Source organism: Myotis yumanensis, unplaced genomic scaffold (genome assembly GCF_028538775.1).
Source record: "Myotis yumanensis isolate MYYU_CA2020_CCGP unplaced genomic scaffold, mMyoYum1.0.hap1 SCAF_10, whole genome shotgun sequence".
NCBI classification, from domain to species: Eukaryota; Metazoa; Chordata; class Mammalia; order Chiroptera; family Vespertilionidae; genus Myotis; species Myotis yumanensis.
This window is the reverse complement of record NW_027223761.1, coordinates 17,962,210-17,981,377: the sequence shown is the minus strand read 5'-3', so window position 1 is coordinate 17,981,377 and position 19,168 is coordinate 17,962,210. Positions and strand designations below refer to the sequence as shown.

General features: G+C 45.1%; 1 protein-coding gene across 1 annotated transcript in view; it reads right to left on the bottom strand.

The window, feature by feature from the left end:
- Positions 1 to 3,159: 3,159 nt before the first annotated feature.
- PTPRJ (protein tyrosine phosphatase receptor type J) overlaps positions 3,160 to 19,168 on the bottom strand; it is a 139,488-nt gene continuing 123,479 nt past the window's right edge. Inside the window, exons 16-25 of the mRNA XM_070428014.1 lie at positions 17,599 to 17,640; positions 17,027 to 17,035; positions 16,841 to 16,928; positions 16,227 to 16,317; positions 15,273 to 15,346; positions 15,035 to 15,169; positions 11,085 to 11,204; positions 7,989 to 8,149; positions 6,341 to 6,476; positions 3,160 to 4,128 (exon numbers count right to left, since the gene is read on the bottom strand). Of these exons, the coding sequence (XP_070284115.1) occupies positions 3,970 to 4,128; positions 6,341 to 6,476; positions 7,989 to 8,149; positions 11,085 to 11,204; positions 15,035 to 15,169; positions 15,273 to 15,346; positions 16,227 to 16,317; positions 16,841 to 16,928; positions 17,027 to 17,035; positions 17,599 to 17,640 (1,015 nt within the window). The 3' untranslated portion in view covers positions 3,160 to 3,969. The remainder of the gene's footprint in view (positions 4,129 to 6,340; positions 6,477 to 7,988; positions 8,150 to 11,084; positions 11,205 to 15,034; positions 15,170 to 15,272; positions 15,347 to 16,226; positions 16,318 to 16,840; positions 16,929 to 17,026; positions 17,036 to 17,598; positions 17,641 to 19,168) is intronic.

The following is a 19,168-nucleotide window of genomic DNA, read 5'->3' as shown; positions in this document are numbered from 1 at the left end:
CTCCTTTTCCCTTAATCTCCCTGGATGTGTCTCCCCAAGTACTTCCGAATGTGAATGTATTTGGAGACAGGGACTTTTGAGAGGTAAAATGAAGGTAAAATTAGGTCACAAGGGTGGCCTCTAATCCACTATGACTGATGTCCTTAAAAGAAGGGGAGAATGGGACACAGACACACACAGAGGGACAACCATGTGAGGACACAGGGAGACGGCCAACTACAAGCCACGAAAGGAACCAGCCCTGCTGACACCTTCATCTTGAACGTCTCATCTCCAGAGCTGTGAGAAATACATGTCTGCTGCCTCAGCCCCCCGTGTGTGGGACCTGGTTACGGCTGCCCCCGCAAACTAATGGGATGTGGTAAGTCCCACAGGGAAGCGTGCTTTTGTCGAGAACACCCCCGCTGAATGCAGGGCAGTAAACCGAGTGGTAAATGAAACGGTGCAGACACCAAGTAAGGGGGGGGGGGGGGGGGGGACGGGGCGGGGAGGCGGGGGAAGCAGAAACAAACAAAGGCATAATGTGTTGACATTTTTTTATATTTGGTATTTGTAAGTCTTTTAAAAAAATTTTCAGGCCATTTTTTCCTTAAAAAACAAAGAAAAGCAACCAACAGCAATACTCTGTACAAGTATAACAAACATTTAGAAATATGCATCATTCCAAAATAGTTACAAGAAAATTACAGTTTTAGAGTCTACATCAACACATCCTACCCTTATGTGCCCCACGGGAGGTAAAAAAAAAAAAAAAAAGCTACAGTATGTTGAACGCTCGGCTGCTCTGGACAGTCTGAAAATGCAGAACTTGGGACTTCGGAGGCAAATCAACATCAGTCACCAAGTCTTGCTTCGCTCAGTAAGCGCGACCAACCATTCCAAAACGAACCAGGCTTTTTCATCTACGTGAAAAGCAACCGTGAATCAGCTGCAGAGCGGGTCCCCCGACCCCCACTCCCATCCAGGTGCCTGTAACTGACGAAGCCCAAACCCAAGGGAGCCAATGGGGCCACATCAGCTGTCACTGCATGCTCACAGAGAACACACCCCAGATGTCACTGCCTCCTGGTGCCGGTCGTCACTCGATTTAACTTTGGAGGCAAAATTCTTCACTTGGAGAAGAGATCCAATGACCCAAATCCCCCAAACCAAGGACCACTCACCCCACCCTGGCTGCCTTTCTGTATGTAACTCAACTACGAACGCAGGGCAATCCCACCCTCTCCACGGTCCCTCCAGTTCTAGTTATTTGTTCCTGGGAGTGTTTGGGGCAGGAGCTCAAAAGCACCTTCCTCTTTCCTATGACCATCTCCCCAGCCCCACGTCCTTCATAGTTACACAGGAATCTCCCTTGGCCATCCCTGTGCTATAAATACTCTCACCGCCCCACTGGCCCGTCCACGGCGTCTTGAGGATGCAGAGAGGCATGGTGACCTCCGTGCGACCTGCCACGTGGAATCCAGACCTCCCCAGCACAGGCCTTCCTCTGGGACTGGGAATGACGAGCGGGAGAGGCACGTGCGGCTGCTGCCCAGTTCCCAAGCCCACACCAGGTGGAAGGGAGAAGGGTTTCTGTTTTTTTAGTTTCTATACAATATGATGATAATTATTGTTGCTTTCATTCATTTTAAAGGGATTTTTAGAGGCAAGCCCTTTCCTCGGACGTCTCCATGGCAGTGAGAGGGGCAGGGCGGCCCACAGCATCTCCACGGGATGTGACACCCAGATGGGACCCATCACAATGGTTTCCTGACAAATTGGAGGGGGGAGGGGTGTGACCACAAAGCTGCTGCCTCAACCGGGACCTCTGATTGAAGCTATGGAACTCTGAGGTGTGCATGCATTGGGGGCCAGACCAGTGAGAAGGTCTGGAAGCAATCGGCCCAAACCCGGCTGCACCCCACACCCCGCAACGGTGTGGCTTCCTTGATTCAGACCTACACAGCCAAAGGCCCCTCCGAAGTGGGGTCCAGAGGGCCCGACCTGGCCGGGCCAACCCCTTCCTCGAAGGGTCTGACATTGAATGAAATGCTTACTACCAAAGACAGCAAAGGATTCAGCAAAAAGTGCAATTTCTGTTTGGGAAGTAAGGTTCTCCCAAAACGAGACATCACCGCCTCTCCTTTTCATTCTTTCGGTACCTCAAAGGGACAGGGGACAACAGACGTACAGCACGGACCTCTGAACTGAATCAAGGGTATCAGTACGTCGTGGTTCACCCTTCCTAACCCCAAACACCCAGTCACACGTTCAGTTCCGTTATCAAAGTGCCGGTGAGCTGAGGAGCGAGGCAGGGTCAGGAGAAGGGCTCCCACGGGTCCACAGGGAGCAGAGCGCTCGGAGAGGACCCCGCCCCCATCTTCCATAGGACACATTCATCCTAAGTTTACAGCAGGATTCATGGCTGTGGCCAAGGGCCACGGGCTTTCGGGGGTTGGACATTCCTTCATAAGACCTTGTGTACTTCGTTGCCGATTGGAGGCTACACTCAAAACTTCACAATAGAACCTGAGCCACAATATAAAATAAAAAGAAACAAATCCTTTCATGTTAATGCCTTGAGAAGTTTACAGATTATGTACCAATAAAATTAACCCACATAAATTCTGAAATTCTTGGTGGATACACACCTGAAGGAAAAAAAAAAAAGTTAACCTACATTTTTTTAAAAATCAAAGTAATTACAGCAGCAGTATAGTGAAAAGAGGTTTTAAAAATAATAATTACATCTCGATACAAATTCCAACTTTGTACACCTCAATTCAAAGGAATGACTGTTTTTGAGAGTTTAGTATCTATATATATACAGTAGATATCAATATGTGTCACCGCAGACAGACTAAAGCCAGTGGACTTCGAAGGAGGAGGAATTACTTTGACACTGTTTTCACACTGAAGTGTTCACAGATTGCCACGCATTTACACACACACACACACACACACACACACAGACACATAAAATGCCAACCTGAGTAAAACGTTGCTAAGAACCTAGAGCATCAGGAATCACTAGTCACATATTGCACCTTTAAATAATCCTTCTTACCAAATACGAAATGAGAAAAAAAGGAAAAAACGGGGACTAGAAAAGGGTAGTCCATCACTGTAGGTTTCCTTTGCTTTCCTACCCACACCCGCCCGCCCCCCCCCCCCCCCCGCCCCACTGCCACAGCCAAAAAAAAATTCCACTCTCATTCAACCAGTGGGCTGAATACACACATCTGTGGGGAACTGGGGGGGAAGGGGAAGAAAGAATAGAACACAAAACGGGGGGTGGGGGAGGGGCCTCCTCTCATCAAGATTAGGAATGTTACTGAGAAGGCTGAGCCTCTGATACTAAACTACCGTTTAAATATTCTGCAGAGTCCAATTATGAGATTCGATACAAAAATAGAGAAATCTTCTGAGTTCTGCCTGTGGAAGCATAATTCAGAAAAGGCACATGTTCCAATAGAAAACCCGGGCAGGAGAGGCGCCGCCGGCCCCTCCCTGCACGGTCATCGTCCACAGTTATGCATCTTCCATCAGCGAGATTCCGAGATTCAGTAGGTAAAAATAGACCTCTGATACTTAAAATATATTCAACCCAACACGATCCTGGCTTTCCCATGTGGATCATATAAAATAGTTTTGTTTTGTTTAAAAAAAAAAAATCTGTTTTGAAAAAGAAAAAAAGAATCATAGCTCACTTTTCCTGGTTTTCCATCATTCTCAAGCGAAAAGAGTGAACTCCTCCCACCGGGGACCAGGAATGCAGCTGATTGGCTCACCACCCATCCACAGCCCCCAACAGCCCCAACTTCCCATCTCTCACGTGTTACGTGGGCAGCTTCACACCCTCAATTAGTTCTAACAAAACAGAACAAAGAATTAAGATATTAGACATCTAAACGCCTGTCCACATCGGGGCTTCTTCCTTTGCTGTGGGTGTGGTGGCCTCCTTAACTCCAGAGAGAATTTCCTTTGGAATCAGGCGATGTAACCATTGGTTTGTCCAAACGTGGTCACGGGGGCGAGGTTTTCGTAGATTGTCATTGCGGTTGTGTTCTGGTAGATGAGATCCACTTTCGAGTCCCTGTGGGACCGGATGATATCCAAAACACACTGATTGAGGAAAACATACTGGTCCTGTTAGACAGGGGCAAGAAGGAAGCACGTGAGCACCGGTGCCGGAGATTAGCATCCACCCTTATTTGCAAACTGATTCCCGCTCCCCAACCCCACCTGCCCCACAGCAGACACTTCAGGTTAATGAGTCCAGGGGTAATCACTTTCTAGAGAGCAAGAACCTCACCATCAATGAGTCTCAGCCAGAGGGGCAGATTCCCCAGACCTCCCCTCAGCAAGATTCCAAGATTCAGTAGGTAAAACAGACCTCTGACCCTTAAAATATATCCAACCCAACACGATCCTGGCTTTCGAGTGTGGATCATATAAAACAGTCTTTAAAAAAAACAACCTGATATGAAAAAAAAAAAAAAAAAAAAAACATGCTCACTTTTTCTGGTTTTTCATACTTATCAAGGAACGAAAAGTGAACTCATCCCACCGACAACCAGGAATGTGCCTCCACCCACAGCCCCTGGCAGCCCCAACTTCTCATCGCCATGTGTCGGTGTCACATCCAAGGAGAAATACCAGAATCGTGGGGAAGGGCAGCAGAAGGATGTGGAGGTGGTAATGCACACGGACATTCACATCAAAAAAACTCTAAAAGATTTTCTTGGCTAGTGGGGATGTGCAGAATAAGGAATAAACTGTGATTCTCCACAGAGGAGGTGGGGTAAGGGGGATGATGGGGTAGAGTTGGGTGGGGACCACCTGTAGGCGGCATATCAGATCGGTAGTATCCATTACAAGAGGAAGAAGAGGTATATGCCAACACAGAAAAATATCCATGATGCTGTAAGAGGAAATAAATTGCAGGGCAGTAGCATATATAAAATAGGGTTTCATTTTAAAAAAATACTGCACGTGCACGTGTGTGTGTGTGTGTGTGTGTGTGTGCATGTGTTTTTCTGCAGCTGTACATCAAGAAGCCTATGAAGATACACACAAGTTGTAAACACTGGCTACTTCCAGGGAGTGTGAGTGGGGAAGAAAAAAGTAAGAGAGAAAAATATACCCTGTATTTTGTCAGATCTTTTAATATCGACTGTTAACATTATTTTCAAAATTTAAAAGGGGACATGAAAATCATTTGTAAGCAGGTCTAAGATTTCTGCTTCTCTCAGAGGAGGAAAAAAGATAGAGAACAGCTACTCCACATAATTGTAGCAAAAAAAAGAAAATGTCTTTTCCAACCAACACAGGAGGGCAATTCCACACTTTGCACCACAACCGCACTGCTCACCCCAAAGCACGCCGTTACCCAGGCCTCTAGAACATTCCCCGCTGGACTCAGAAGCAGGGCACATATTCACAGCGACAGCCCGATACAAAACGAACATGCTGCTCTCATCCTGGTCGAGGCACATTCACCCTGCAGCTTCGAGAAGGGCCACTTCCCAATATATGTGTTGAGAACATGCCTGGGAACGGCTTGCTGGGAACACGTCAGGGACAGCCAGCCTACCAGTGCTACACAGCGGCACCGTGGCCACCAAGCATCCCTTTCTCAGTTGCCCACCATCCTCCCACAGCTACGGACCTGCTGTTCGTTAACCAGCACAAGGCTGGGATACATGGCTATATTCACGCTTAAAGCTGCATTACGCTATTTCACATTATTAATATCTGATAAGTCTGTTTCACTAGTTTACTTTAAGGATGGCCAGAGCTTCTTAGAAATAAAGAGCGAGCCCGGCTGGCATGGCTCAGTGGTTGAGCGTCGACCTATGAACCAGGAGGTCACGGTTCGATTCCGGTCAAGGGCACATGCCCAGGTGGCAGGCCCAATCCCCAGTAGGGAGCGTGCAGGAGGCAGCCGATCAATGATTCGCTCTCGTCATTGATGTTTCTATCTCTCTATCCCTCTCTCTCCCTTTCTCTGAAATCAATAAAAACATATTTTTTTAAAAAAGAAAAAACAAAGAGCAAAAAGGTCAATTTTATGAGTGTTAAATCCAGAAGCCAAAGTTCAGGGACCTGCTGAGATTATTGGGTGAGTCGGTGGCAGTGGGTAAGGATCCTGTCTAGGGTTGTAGCGCCATCACTGATATCGGTACCATGGGTCACTGTATCGGGTAGTCCAAGCCCATGTCACTTAAGGATCTTAAAGAAAGCGAGTGTTAGATCACGGCCAGGAGCCAGAAGGATCTGGAAGGGTGAAACAGTTTAACACGAGTGCGTGACATGAACAGACAGGAAGGGTGGGTTGTCCAACAGATGCTGGCCTCACCTCTGTTTGCACCATTAGAGGCCTGTGCATGCGAAGGTCATACACAATCCCGTACACGTCCACGGAGTACTCATTCTCTATCTGGTAGATGAGACGATCGATGGCAATGAAAGTGCCCGTCCTTCCAACGCCCGCACTAGAAGGGAAGGGGAACAAGCAGGTCTCCATGGGTGACCTCTGCTGGACAGCCTCCCCTCCCTGTGCAGGTGTGTGCTCTCCTCCATTACCAGGCTGTGAGGGCAGAGCCCAGCATCATTCAACGTTTGCTCAACTGAAACCTCAGCACATCAGGATGCACTAGCGTGGGACTGCGGCCCAAATCCTCAAGTTCCTTTGGAGTCAAATGCCACATATAAAACACCTTGCTAGCCCAGCTGGTGTGGCTCCGTGATTGAGCATCAACCTATGAACCAGGAGATGACGATTTGACTCCCAATCAGGGCACATGCCTGGGTTGCAGGCTTGACTCCCAGTGTGGGGTGTGCAGAAGGCAGCCGATCAATGATTCTCTCTCATTATTGATGTTTCTATCTCTCTCTCCCTCTCCCTTTGTCCCTCTCCCTTTCTCTTTAAAAAAAACCACCTTGCTGGAGCTTCTTGGGTCTCAGGCCCGGTCAAGTTGCCACCATAAGCTAGGATGGCAAGTCTCATCAATTTATTCCCCAGAGGGGAACACAGCCCCCTCCTTTCTTCTGTCTTAAATTCACCCATTTGCTTTAAAGCTCATGTCATTGTTCTAGAGGAGGGGGTGGCAAACTTCTGCAAAGGGCCAGACAGTAAATATCCTCGGCTTTGCAAGCCAGTGGCCTCTTTCTGCCATCGTGGCATGAAAGTAACTGCAGACAATATGCAAACAAGTGAGCATGGCTGTGGCCCAGTACAACTTCACAAAAACAGGCAGCAAAATAGATTGTGGTGCTAGTGCCATGGGTATATATGCGTATCCCCAAACTTATCAGGTTGTCTATATTAAGTTACGTGCAGTTTTTTGTGTGTCAAAAAAATATTTTAAGTGAATAAATAAAACAAACTGGAATTATGTGTTCCAATATTGTTAAATAACAAACCAACATGCTGAATGAAGAAAGCAGGTTGCAGAATGATGTATGCACAACAAAACCTGGTAAAAGTTTAAAGCTGTATGAAACCAGAGAGATATGTACATATGCAATAAAACACAGGAGCACGCAAGGGACTAAACTAAAGCAGATGACCTTAGGACTACATTCACCTGCATAAGGAGAATGGGATAGGAGACTGGTTAGGTGGAGACTTTATATCTAGAATGTACTATTAACAAAAAGAAACACAAATGGTCTCATGGCATGCTTTATAAATTGGTATTCTTCTCTATATTTTTGTAAGATTGAAATGTTTTAGAAGAAAGTATTATAAATAAGAAATACGTTAAAATACATTCTAGTTTAAAAAAAAATACAGACAACCTACCCAATCTGGCCCACAAGCTATATAGTGTGCCATTCCCTGTCCCAGGATTTGGGGACTAAGTTGTGGCCCCGTATCTAAACCTTTCCTGAATCTGTAAATTGAAATGCCTACTGCGCTCAATCTAGACCTTGCTTTTCAAAAGTGTCCGTACTTATAATTGCCTTGGAAATCTGTCTCAGGTGACATGCCCCCTGCCTACCTGCAATGCACCAGAATTGGCGATTCGGGAGGACTCTGCTTCATGTAGTCACGGACAAGATACCGGAAGTTGATGAGCAGGTCAGTGGTGTCGGGAACCCCGTGGTCAGGCCAGGACGTGAAGTGGAATTGTCGCAGAGGGTGACTGTCACTTGTCTGCTTCTAAAAGCCAAGAAAAGAAACGAGAGGTTAGCGCTGGCCAGTGTGGCTCAGTTGCTTGAGTGTTGCCCCGTGTACCAAGGGATCCCGGTTCGATTCCTGGTCAGGGCACATGCCCAAGTTGCAGGTTCAGTCCTCAGACAGGGCATGTATGGGAGGCAGCCAATGAGTGTTTCTCTCTCACCTCGAAGTTTATTTCTCCCTTCCTCTCTCTCCAAAAATCAATAAAAACATATTTTAAAAAAAAAGAAGAAGAAGAAGAAGAAAGTAGAGGGTAGAGCCTGAGAGAAAAGCTGCCTGGCAACATCAGAAAGGCTGTGAAACGAAGCAGTACCTGAATGCTGAGCTGCACCAAATGCTGAAAGGTGGCTTCAACCAGGAGTGGTTACAACTAGAAATTAGAATTTTATTTTGGTGCAACAGCTAATAATGTGCTTACACAAACTTCAGTATACTCATCAATTCCTCATAACATACCCAAGCCGGAGGGTTTTTTATTCCACCTTTAAAGACAAGGGAGCAAAAGTTCCAAGAAGTAAAGTGATGTCCCCAACACTCGGCATAGGTGGTAGAAGTCCCTCACCCTCTGCGTTTGGGTTCAGACCTCTTCCCTTTCCCACCACAGCTTCCTGCCTACAGTGCACTCACATTCACACCTACCACTCCTGAGAGCTTCCTAAAGCCCATCCCAGAGCCCACCTGGGAATGTCACTGACCTAAAATAAATGTACCGAATCCAGCTGAGACACTCGGTGCCCTCAGGGCAAGAACTGCCTCGTAATTCACATCTTCCAGAGAATCTAATAACACGGTAGGCAAATAGCAAGCACCAAGGAAATATTTAGAATTGTAGGCATTTGAGAAAGGACCTCCCCCGCCCCCAAAAAACATCTATGTCAACAGCAGACAGACAATAGAAAGTGAACCCTGCTACAAGTTAGTTATTACACAGACGGTTTCCTACCAGGATGGGAGCATGGACATTGCTGATCAGAACTCTACCCAGGCTGGGCCATTCCTGTCCCTGATTCAACCGTCCTCATCAGGCCCACAGCCAGGCACTGCCCGCACCTGTGTGTGTCCACATCTGGACTGCACCGTGCGTGCCTACATCTGGACTGCAGGCATTGCCGTCTCCTTTATGACAGCTACCCTTTGAGGCTTTTTAAAAAATGCATATACGTTATAAACACAGTGCATTCACATTCCTCAAAATGTGGAAAACAAGGCAGAAACAGGAGAGAGTTCTGTGAAGCCCCATCACACACAAATGTAACATTCACAAACTTACCAAAAGTATTCACCCAAAGAAAGCCAGCCTTGACAGGCAAGAGGAGAGAAGGGAAGAGGGAAAGTCGGGCTTGTCAGTATGATTTCTACAGGGAGGCAAAGGAGCCCAGGTGGGGGTACAGTCAAAATAAACTTTTCACTCTACCTGTTATGTTTCCACTTCTAAAAATGAAAATATACATGTGCATTTTCTGTGATTAAAAAGTAAATATTTTACTAAATGCTATAGGGTATCCTAGATTGGGTCCAGGAACAGGAAAGGGCTTTAGTAGAAAAATGTTAAATCTGAATAAAATCTGAAGTTTAGTTAATAAAAATAATATTAATAGTAACAGTAATTTTTAAATGACGTGGACAATTCCACCCACAATTCTCTTCCACAAGGGTGAACCCCAAGCAGTAAAAGCAACCAAGGATAAGCCAGTTCATTTTAAATAGGTGAAATCTATAGAAATATGTGTGACATTTTAAAGAATTCTCCACTATTATAAATTGCATTATTTATGCAGCCAACACAAGTGCAAGGTAAGTTTGGACAGCATGTCCCCGAAAGGAATTAAAATATTAGCTAAGGCCAGAGCCTTTGAGACACAGCAATTAGTAAAGAGTTAATACTTAATATGACACACTGCATCCAAGACTTATGGAAATCTTCAAGGATAATTCTCGTACATTAGTACCTAACTCACCAACCCCCACCCCATAAAATTCAACACCAATGAGTCCACTTCCGGGCTTTCCTTTTAAGTATTATTCATAATGTGCATAAAATTTTGTCTCCTAGCATGTTCACTTAATTATGTTCATTGCAATTATCCAGTTTACATAGCTTTCATTACAAATAGCTGAATAATGACACAATGACTAGATAACCTATAGTTTAGTTCTCCATTCTCCAAAAGCTAGATATTTGCATGGTTTCCAAACCCCTGCTCCCATTACGAATAATGCTGAGATTCATTTTTATGAATAATAAGCCTTCTCCTATATTGTAGATTGATTCTTTGGAATAGATTCTCAAACTTGGAACCACCGGACCAAAGGGAAATGGACATTTTTATGCCCTTGATAACAAACCGCAAAGGATTATGCCCATTTGCATGCCCATCGGAAGCTAATGTCACTTCTTGACACTGCTTCTATTTTTAAACACCCTTAACAAAAGAGAAAAGGCACATAAGCTGACTTCCTAAAGTGCCTACACAATTTATTGGATTTGTTTTCACAATTTTGGGGGGTCAGGGAAGCCATGTGTATACGCTCGGGAATCCTATTTAATGAAACTGTCCAACAGGAAATGGCTGCTCCTGGTGGCACAGTTCCTACCAACTAATACAAAAGGCCTTGGTTTGTAACAAAAACTCTGTGAGCAAGTCCGCAGGAAGTGGAAAGAAAGGAGCTATGGATGCTGAGCCATTAAGGTCCATTTTATTCAAGAATAATATGAAATGCTCCTTAAGAAAGTAAAGCTACAGGGTTGCCTTAGAGTGTGTACAGATATGAATTGTTTTATTCTGTAAAGAAGAAAGCAAGAACATTTTTTGAATGCATAAAAAAATATTGGTTAATATTAACCTAAGAAGTATCACCCCTAAAATTAACATATGGTCATTTTCTAGGGACCTAGCCATCTTGACCTCCTACTTACATTTTTCACTATGAAGTCTCTGATGGTCCATTCTGGAAGAACAATCTCGGATGTCATTGCCACAGTTATGTCCCCATAGTCCTTGGCCTGCTTGGAAGGCCAGTACTCCTCACATTTGGTCTGAAATAAACGTGCATTTTTATTTTATTTTACTGATTGATTTGAGAGAGACAGAGACAGAAACGTCAATTTGTTCTTCCACTTATTTATGCATTCATTAGTTGATTCCTGTATGTGCCCGGACCAGAGATCAAACCCCCAACTGTGGCATATTGGTATGGTGCTCTAACCAACGGAGCTACCCGGCCAGGGCTAAAAGTGCATTTTTATACAAAGACTGAGATGACACCATCTGCCATCACTGAAGCCTCTCAAGCGAGACCCAGATATTGACCACTGGCATCAGGGACTAAGTCCTTTCGTTGGGTTCTGTTTGACTCTTAAAATTGTGTGTGTGTTTTGATTTACAACTGTTGCCAACTCTTTTAAAATTGAAAGATTTCTCACAGAAACCCAGATTTCTGGCTTCTCTTGAAAAATCAGATCTGGCCAACACTGAGCACGCATTTCTGCATGAAAATTGAGTTAGAGCTAAGCAGCAGCTGTAACTTCTCAGGGGACGCAGTCCCACCCAGTCCCCTGTGGCCCCTACAGCAGCCCCTCCATGACTGTTCACTGAACTAAACTTCGACAGACCCAGAACCATGTGCAGCTGGAAGAAATGAGACCTGTGCCCCATACCGTCAAAGACACGCTAACTGCCATAGAAATATAGACACCAGTAAACAGGATCGGATGAAATCATTTTAGGATCTTTGATGCTATAAATTGGTGAGCAAATGTGAACAGAAAAAAAAATCAAAAATCGACTGCTCTTCCAGGGTGTTGAAGACCTTGGGCAAGGGGCTGGAGCGGGCTAGAAGGAGTCAAGGAGGATGGGGGGGGGGGGGGGGGGGGGGGACACATCTGTAATACTTTCAACAATAAAGATAAATTTTAAAAAGAAAAGAAATGACTGCTCTTCCAGAATATCTGCAACCCCATTTGGCAAACAACAACACATACATGCACACACTCACATACTCAACTTTCTAAGGTATGCTCTACAGCTGGTGGCTTCCAAACCTGGGAGATCTATTTTGCTTTAAAAACACCTAGCCAACTTGGCTCAGTGGATAGATCGTCAGCCTGCGGACTGAGGGGCCCCGGGTTCGATTCCAGCCAAGGGCACATGCCTGGGTTGCGGGCTTGGTCCCCAGTAGGGGGCGTGCAGGAGGCAGCCGATCGATGATTCTCTCTCATCATTGATGTTTCCATCTCTCTCTCCTCCCTTCCTCTCTGAAATCAATAAAGAAATATATTAAAACAAAAAACAGATGCCTGGGTCCCACCTCCAGAAACTCCAACCCAGGCATGGAGCCTGCATTTTTCCTAAGATCCCAGTTTCTGGACCATTGCTCCAAGAAAGAACACAGAGCTTGAACATACACGGACATGGAGTGGACTTCCAGCTCCATCTATTAACCAGCTGGATTTTTTTTGTTGCCACCTTGTGGGCAAGTTCTTAAACTCCCTGAGCCTCAGTTTCCCATCTATAAAATACTGATAACACCTCACAGGGCGGTTATAGGAAAGAAATAACATATATGGAGCATCTTGTGCAGAAAATAGACTGGCTCTCTTCCCCTTTCACCCAGAATCAGTATCATCCACTTCCCCTGAGCTAAGATGAACAAGGGTCCATCTAAAGCCATGGTCGGCAAACTGTGGCTCGCAAGCCACATGCAGCTCTTTAGCCCCTTGAGTGTGGCTCTTCCTAAGCCTTAGGAATACCCTAATTCAGTTAATAACAATGTACCTACCTATATAGTTTCAGTTTAAAAAATTTGGCTCTCAAAAGAAATTTCAATCGTTGTACTGTTGATATTTGGCTCTGTTGACTAATGAGTTTGCCGACCACTGATCTAAAGTCATCCTCATAGTCTTTGTTCATTTAAATACATCACTTTTGTTTGTCTAACAGATATTTATAATAATGTTCCATGTGTGAGGCCCTGGGCTGAACAGCCCATAACCTTCATGTACATTCATAATCTATGTTCTCTTTGTGCGCATTAATGGGCTATTCTCCTGATACCAGAAGGGGTGCAAAGTTCTACCTTCGGTATCACAAGAAGATGGCAACCATCCCTCACTGTTCTTTGCTACCTTTCCCTCCTCCATGCCCAGCCCCTGCCACAGGACCTTACACAATCTTGGGCTGGGAAAATATCTGCTATATGAAAAGGAAGAAAAGAACATTGAAAAAAATGGTGTGTGCCCGGCCAGCATGGCTTAGTGGTTGAGTGTGGACCTGTGAACCAGAAGGTCACAGGTCACAGTTCAATTCCCCGTCAGGGCACATGCCCAGGTTGCAGGTTCAATCCTTCGTGTGGGGTGTGCAGGAGGCAGCCGATGGATGATTCTCTACTCCCTCTCCCTTCCTCTATCTGAAATCAATAAAAATAAATAAAAAGAGAAAAAAAATGATGGAAGGTTCCCACCATCCCCTAGCATAGTGCTACTCAAAGCAGGCACGCTGGAGCAACAGAAGCATCAGCCCCTGGGAACTGTCCGAATGCAATTCTTGGGCCCCACAGACCCTCTGAATGAGAAACTCTAAAGGTGGAACCTCCCTCCAGGTCATTCTGATGTGCATTCAAGTTTGAGAACCACTGGTCTAGGGACCTGAGTCCTATCCTATTCTTCAAGTAAAAAAACCTACAGGCAAAGATTCACAGAGCAACATTAGGTCCCATTCCTCGGGCACAGAATTCCTGATTTCAGCATGTTTTCCAATTCTCCTCAGACCCATTTATGGACACATGGGGTTTTAGTACTAGCAGAAATCTTATCTTTAACTAGAGACCCCGATGCACAAAAATTCGTGCAAGAGTAGGCCTTCCTTCCCCCAGATGCTGGCACCAGCTTCCCTCCAGCACCTGGGACCCGGGCTTCCCTCCTCCGGCAGCCAGCAGGTACCCGGGACCCGGGCTAGCTTCCCTCCGGCTTCGTCAGGAAGGACGTCCTGAATGACTTCGGAAGACATCTGATCTAATTAGCATATTACCCTTTTATTATTATAGATCAGTGGTTCTCAACCTTGGCTGCACATTAGAATCACCTGGGAATCTTTGTAAAATCCTGATTTCTGGGCCTCATCCTCCAGAAATTCTGTTTCTTTTGTTACTAATATTGTGGCTTCACCCCATAACAAAGAAACAAAATTTCCGGAGGATGAGGCCCAGAAATCAGGATTTTACAAAGATTCCCAGGTGATTCTAATGTGCAGCCAAGGTTGAGAACCATTGTTATAGATGGAAACGGCCAAGGGATTCCAGGCCATCATCAGGGAGAGGGGACTGCTGAGACGTATCTGGGGAAAAGTCTGAGATTTTGCATCCAGAAAAGTTTCCAGTGCTAAAAACCACGTTTGAAAATCACCAGGTTGGTCGAGTACCCGTCTCACAGACAACGCTGGTTGCTTAGAGACACGATGCCTGCACCCAACCACAGAGCTGGAGGGGGAGCTGGGCCGTGAGCAGCAGCGTCTTGTTCCAGGCCTGGCTATCTACCCACCTCCTGGAATTAACCAACCCCAGCAGCAGTGACTTAATGAATAGAGAGTATTATTTGTCCACAAACGAAGGTAATAATAAAATAGGTTTTTAAATATTTTTTTTTTTTACTGTGTAGTTTTATGTTATTTTAAATAAGATTTTTTTTTTAACTTTTCACTTGGAGAATATAAAGACAGAGAACAAGTTTCTAAAGAATACAGGTGCTAATGTTTGGTGAAGTGTGTGTGTTTTTAAAGACAAATGGTGTTTAAGATACTTAACCTTCCACCACAGTAAAAAAAAAAAAAAATTAATAAGTTTAATAATATATAATTTTTAAAAGATGCTTACCCTTCCCTGTTCAACACATTTGGTCAGCATGACAATGGCATATACATTTTTCTCCCAAACCATACGCCAAAAATCTTTCAAAGTGTTGGGTAAAGGTCCTTGTGTGGCAATGAAATCTTTCTTGGAGTGGTAGCCCTAGAAACGGAAAGCCACACATATTCAATGTCAAAGGAGCAGAAAGGGGAGCTCTGAAGGTCACCCCAACAAGCCAGTGCTCTGAGAACCTCTCCCCGCTTACAGGCATGTAGTTGGCATTGATGTAGTCGTCGGCTGAATGGGTCTGGACTGAAAGTCTGACACGGGAAATATCATCTGCGGGTTTAAGAGGAAAAAAGGTCCCCATGAGAAGCAAACATTTGAGGAGAGAGACATACAAGAGAGGAAAAAGAGGTACAAGGTAGCACAGGGGCCCGTCACCCCTTGGGGGGACACAGGGTGGCATTGACACATGCGGCCACATTTAATCCTCACAGTCACCCTATGTCACCGTGGCACAGAGGGGCTACAAGGCAGTCAGTGGCAGAATCAAGGATAGAATCCAGGCAGCCTGGCACCAGGGCCCCAGCTCTCAACCAGGCCACCCCGCCTTCTCAGACGACACAATCCACCACTGTGAGCATCCTTGGGTGAGAGCCACCAGCCAGGTAACACCGTCAGCAATTTACCTTTTCCTCAAAACCTACAGCCCAGCCGGTATGGCTCGGTGATTGAGCATCCACCCAGGAACCAAGAGGTCACAGGATCCATTCCCTGTCAGGGCACATGCCTGGGTTGCAGGCTCGATCCCCAGTAGGGGGCGTGCAGGAGACAGCCTATCAATGATGTTTCTCTCTCATCGGTGTTTCTATCTCTCTATCCCTCTCCCTTCATCTCTGAAATCAATAAATATATATTTAAAAAAAAAACGGACAGACCTCACCCAAGCCTGGTCCTGCCACAAGTCACTTAGCTACTCTGTGCCTCATTTTCCTCATTTGCAAAATAAATATCCCACTACCTATTTTATAAGGTTGTCGTGAGAACTGGATTCCATGGAAGATGCCGGAATACAGTGCTTAGCACACCGCAGGTGACTAATGAACGGTTGTGGAAGTAGCTAGTTGGTATTTTGATTCCCCTTCCTTCCACTGCTAAGCGGCAATGGCCAAGGACAGGAAAAAAAGGAAGGCCATGTGGGGAAAAAACAACTTACAGGGCAGAACATTATTATAGCGGTTCTTCCCTCTATTCTCAGCCAGTTCAGCTGCATATTTAGGTTGATTAATTCCAACAAGCTTCAGATCCTGAAAATAAAACAAGTAAGTTGTCCATTTAGTTAGTGTTCAAATATAACTAACAGCCCTCTAGCTTGAATTCCCAGTTTCTGTATCTCTGCATAATCTTTAGGTATCAACACTAACGAGAATCAAAGGTCCATCTACTAGTAAGTCACGGGTGGGGAACCTTCTTTCGGCAAAGGGCCATTTGGATATTTATAACATCGTTCTCAGGCCATACAAAATTACCAACTTAAACATTAGCCTGCTATATTGGTCAACCACGTAATTAACTCACCCCCAATGCCTTGGCAGGGCCAGACCAAATGATTTCATGGGCCGTATAAGGGGGATGGACGTCCCCCAACCCTGACCTAAGTGCTCACAGGCCACACGGCAGCAGTGTGACCCCGGGGGAAACACAAGAGCTGCTGTCCCCTCCCAGCGGGCCGCCTCTTACCCAGAGCTTCGCCATAAAACGAAAATGGGCAGTTTTACAACTTTCAGGGAAAACGAAGCAACAGAAAGCACAGTATTTACAACCACGTACTTCATATTCTTCTGCAAACCCACAGTTGGAGTCAGCTTGCTGTTTCTTAAAGTAAGTCTCAAAATTCTCCACTCTGACTAGCTTGGATCTAAGAAAACAAAACAACGTATTAGGACGTTAAACGTTCAATCAAGTTTAAAGTAGAAAAATATGAGTTATTTTTTAAAAAGCCAAGAGCTTACTCACTTTTTAGGTCTTCACCATAGAAAGGGAAAGAAAAAAAAATAGGCAATTAGAAAAAATGACTCAACCAACCATGCCTCTGGTGGTGACAGTAAACAGCTTCCCAAAAGGAGAAAATTCATAGTATACTCTTCTGGAGGGAGGGAGGGAGTGTTGGTGGAGGGGTCAGTGGCATGTTATTTACAAAACTCAGAAATGTGCATTCAGAAATTCGACTTCTAGGCCCCGTGATGTCACTGTTCGGCTTTGTAACTCTGAGCAAATTCTCTGCTCCTAGATCTTGATAGCCTATTTTTTAATCGCAATATATCTATTTATTCGTGGAAGCATTGGTAGAATGTTGTACATATGGTCCTACTTGCCGTAGTGGCCCATGGCAGGAAGCTAGTGCAGGAGACAGACCCCCACAGATTCCTTGCAGAATAACAAAGCCAGCAAGAGCTTCTGGACGCTCCTGGCCAAATGTGTCAATCAGGAAAAGGGACAGCAGTTTCCATCAAAAATTGTCTAGACCGTTATTGAACGGATGGGGGATGGAATGTCTTAAAATAAAGCTCATAACACTAGAGACTTACTTAATCTGAGAAAAGGACACTTCATTGTTCTTTGCATCTTTCCTGTTTTAAAAGAAAAAAAAAACATTAGACAAGAAAAAAAAAAGGTTAATTCTGTGCTTTGCCCCTTTCATGTATCTACGAAATGCCTTTCCCCTGGGCATTAATCCATATACGACACCAAGCTTAACGATCTAAGCAACCAATGCTGACTACACAGACCTGTGGAGATCCTCTCTGCACCATCTAAAAGTGTGGACGGCTCTTCCTCAGCGGCTTTGAGGAAATCCCTCGCATAAATATGTATCAGCAGCATTACCTTACTTTAAAGTGAGACTCGCTGTTTCATACTCCGCTTTTATAAAGCCTTTCTGATCAGTTAACGGAATAAACCAGAAACTATACCCAGCACGGGGAAGGTAGTGGGGCGCCTGCTGCTCTCCTGCACTCTTGGCTAAGCCCCATACGGATGTTAGAAACGCTTTCTGGAAGAGAATTTGGCTCTAGTATCAAAATCAAAAGTATGTATACCCCCTGACTCAGCCGCTGCCTGTTTGGAATTTAAGGAAATAATCATGAATGTGCCCAAAGGTTTAGGCACAAGGATAAATAACTGTGGCAAAGAAAAAAAATTAGGAAATTGGTTAAATAATATCCATAGAGCTGAATACTCTGTAGCCATTTAAAGTGAAGAAGAAATGAAACTATCTGCATCTTAAAGTGAAAAAAGCAGGCTGGAAACCAATATGTATCATATGGTTCCACTTGTGTGTGTATGCATGTACGACGTTGTGTGAGTTTTGTAATTACATCCATGTTAAGGGTCGTTTCATATGCTACAGTTATGGAGTATCTATTTCCTTTGCTCTTCTTTCGCTTTGATTCTTGGTTTTATGACACAGCACGTATCACTTATATTTTAACAAGACAAAATAAAGCTGGTTTTGACCCCTCCCTTGCAAAAAAAAAGTATCAGAATCTAATGCAAAACATTGGACCGTGAGCACTGCCTGTCAACTCAATAGGGCAGAAGAACCTGGGTAGCCCCACTAGAAACCCTGGGCCGGGAGGAAAGTCCTTTGGCCTGATGACAGCGATGCATCCCAGCTGAGATGCAGGCGTCACACAGCACACAGCCAGGCAAGAGGGTATGCCAGAGCGAAGACCAGCTTCAAGTCTGTCTCCACACTTCGGCACTCAGCTCCTTCCTGCCATCCGGCCTGCAAGACCTGCCTCGCATGAGAATTCGAGGGAAGCACAAATGCAGGCACCCGGTAAGCACTCAAAACGGAGCCATTTAACACCCTCAAACGGTAGTTGTACAGACGCTAGTCATAGCATACCAGGCGCGAGCACTGTGCAAACCATTTTATTTAATGCTCTTCAGCATCTTGAGTTAGCCACTGTTTCCCCCACTTCACAGATGAGGACAATAATGCTGAGCCAGAGACAGGGCCCATGTCCAAAGTTAGCTAACTCTAAACGGAAATCTCTTAACACCTGGAAACTGGTTTGTGAACCAGAATGCACTGGTTAAAAGGAGAGACCTGCCCTAACCAGTTTGGCTCAGTGGATAGAGCGTTGGCCTGTG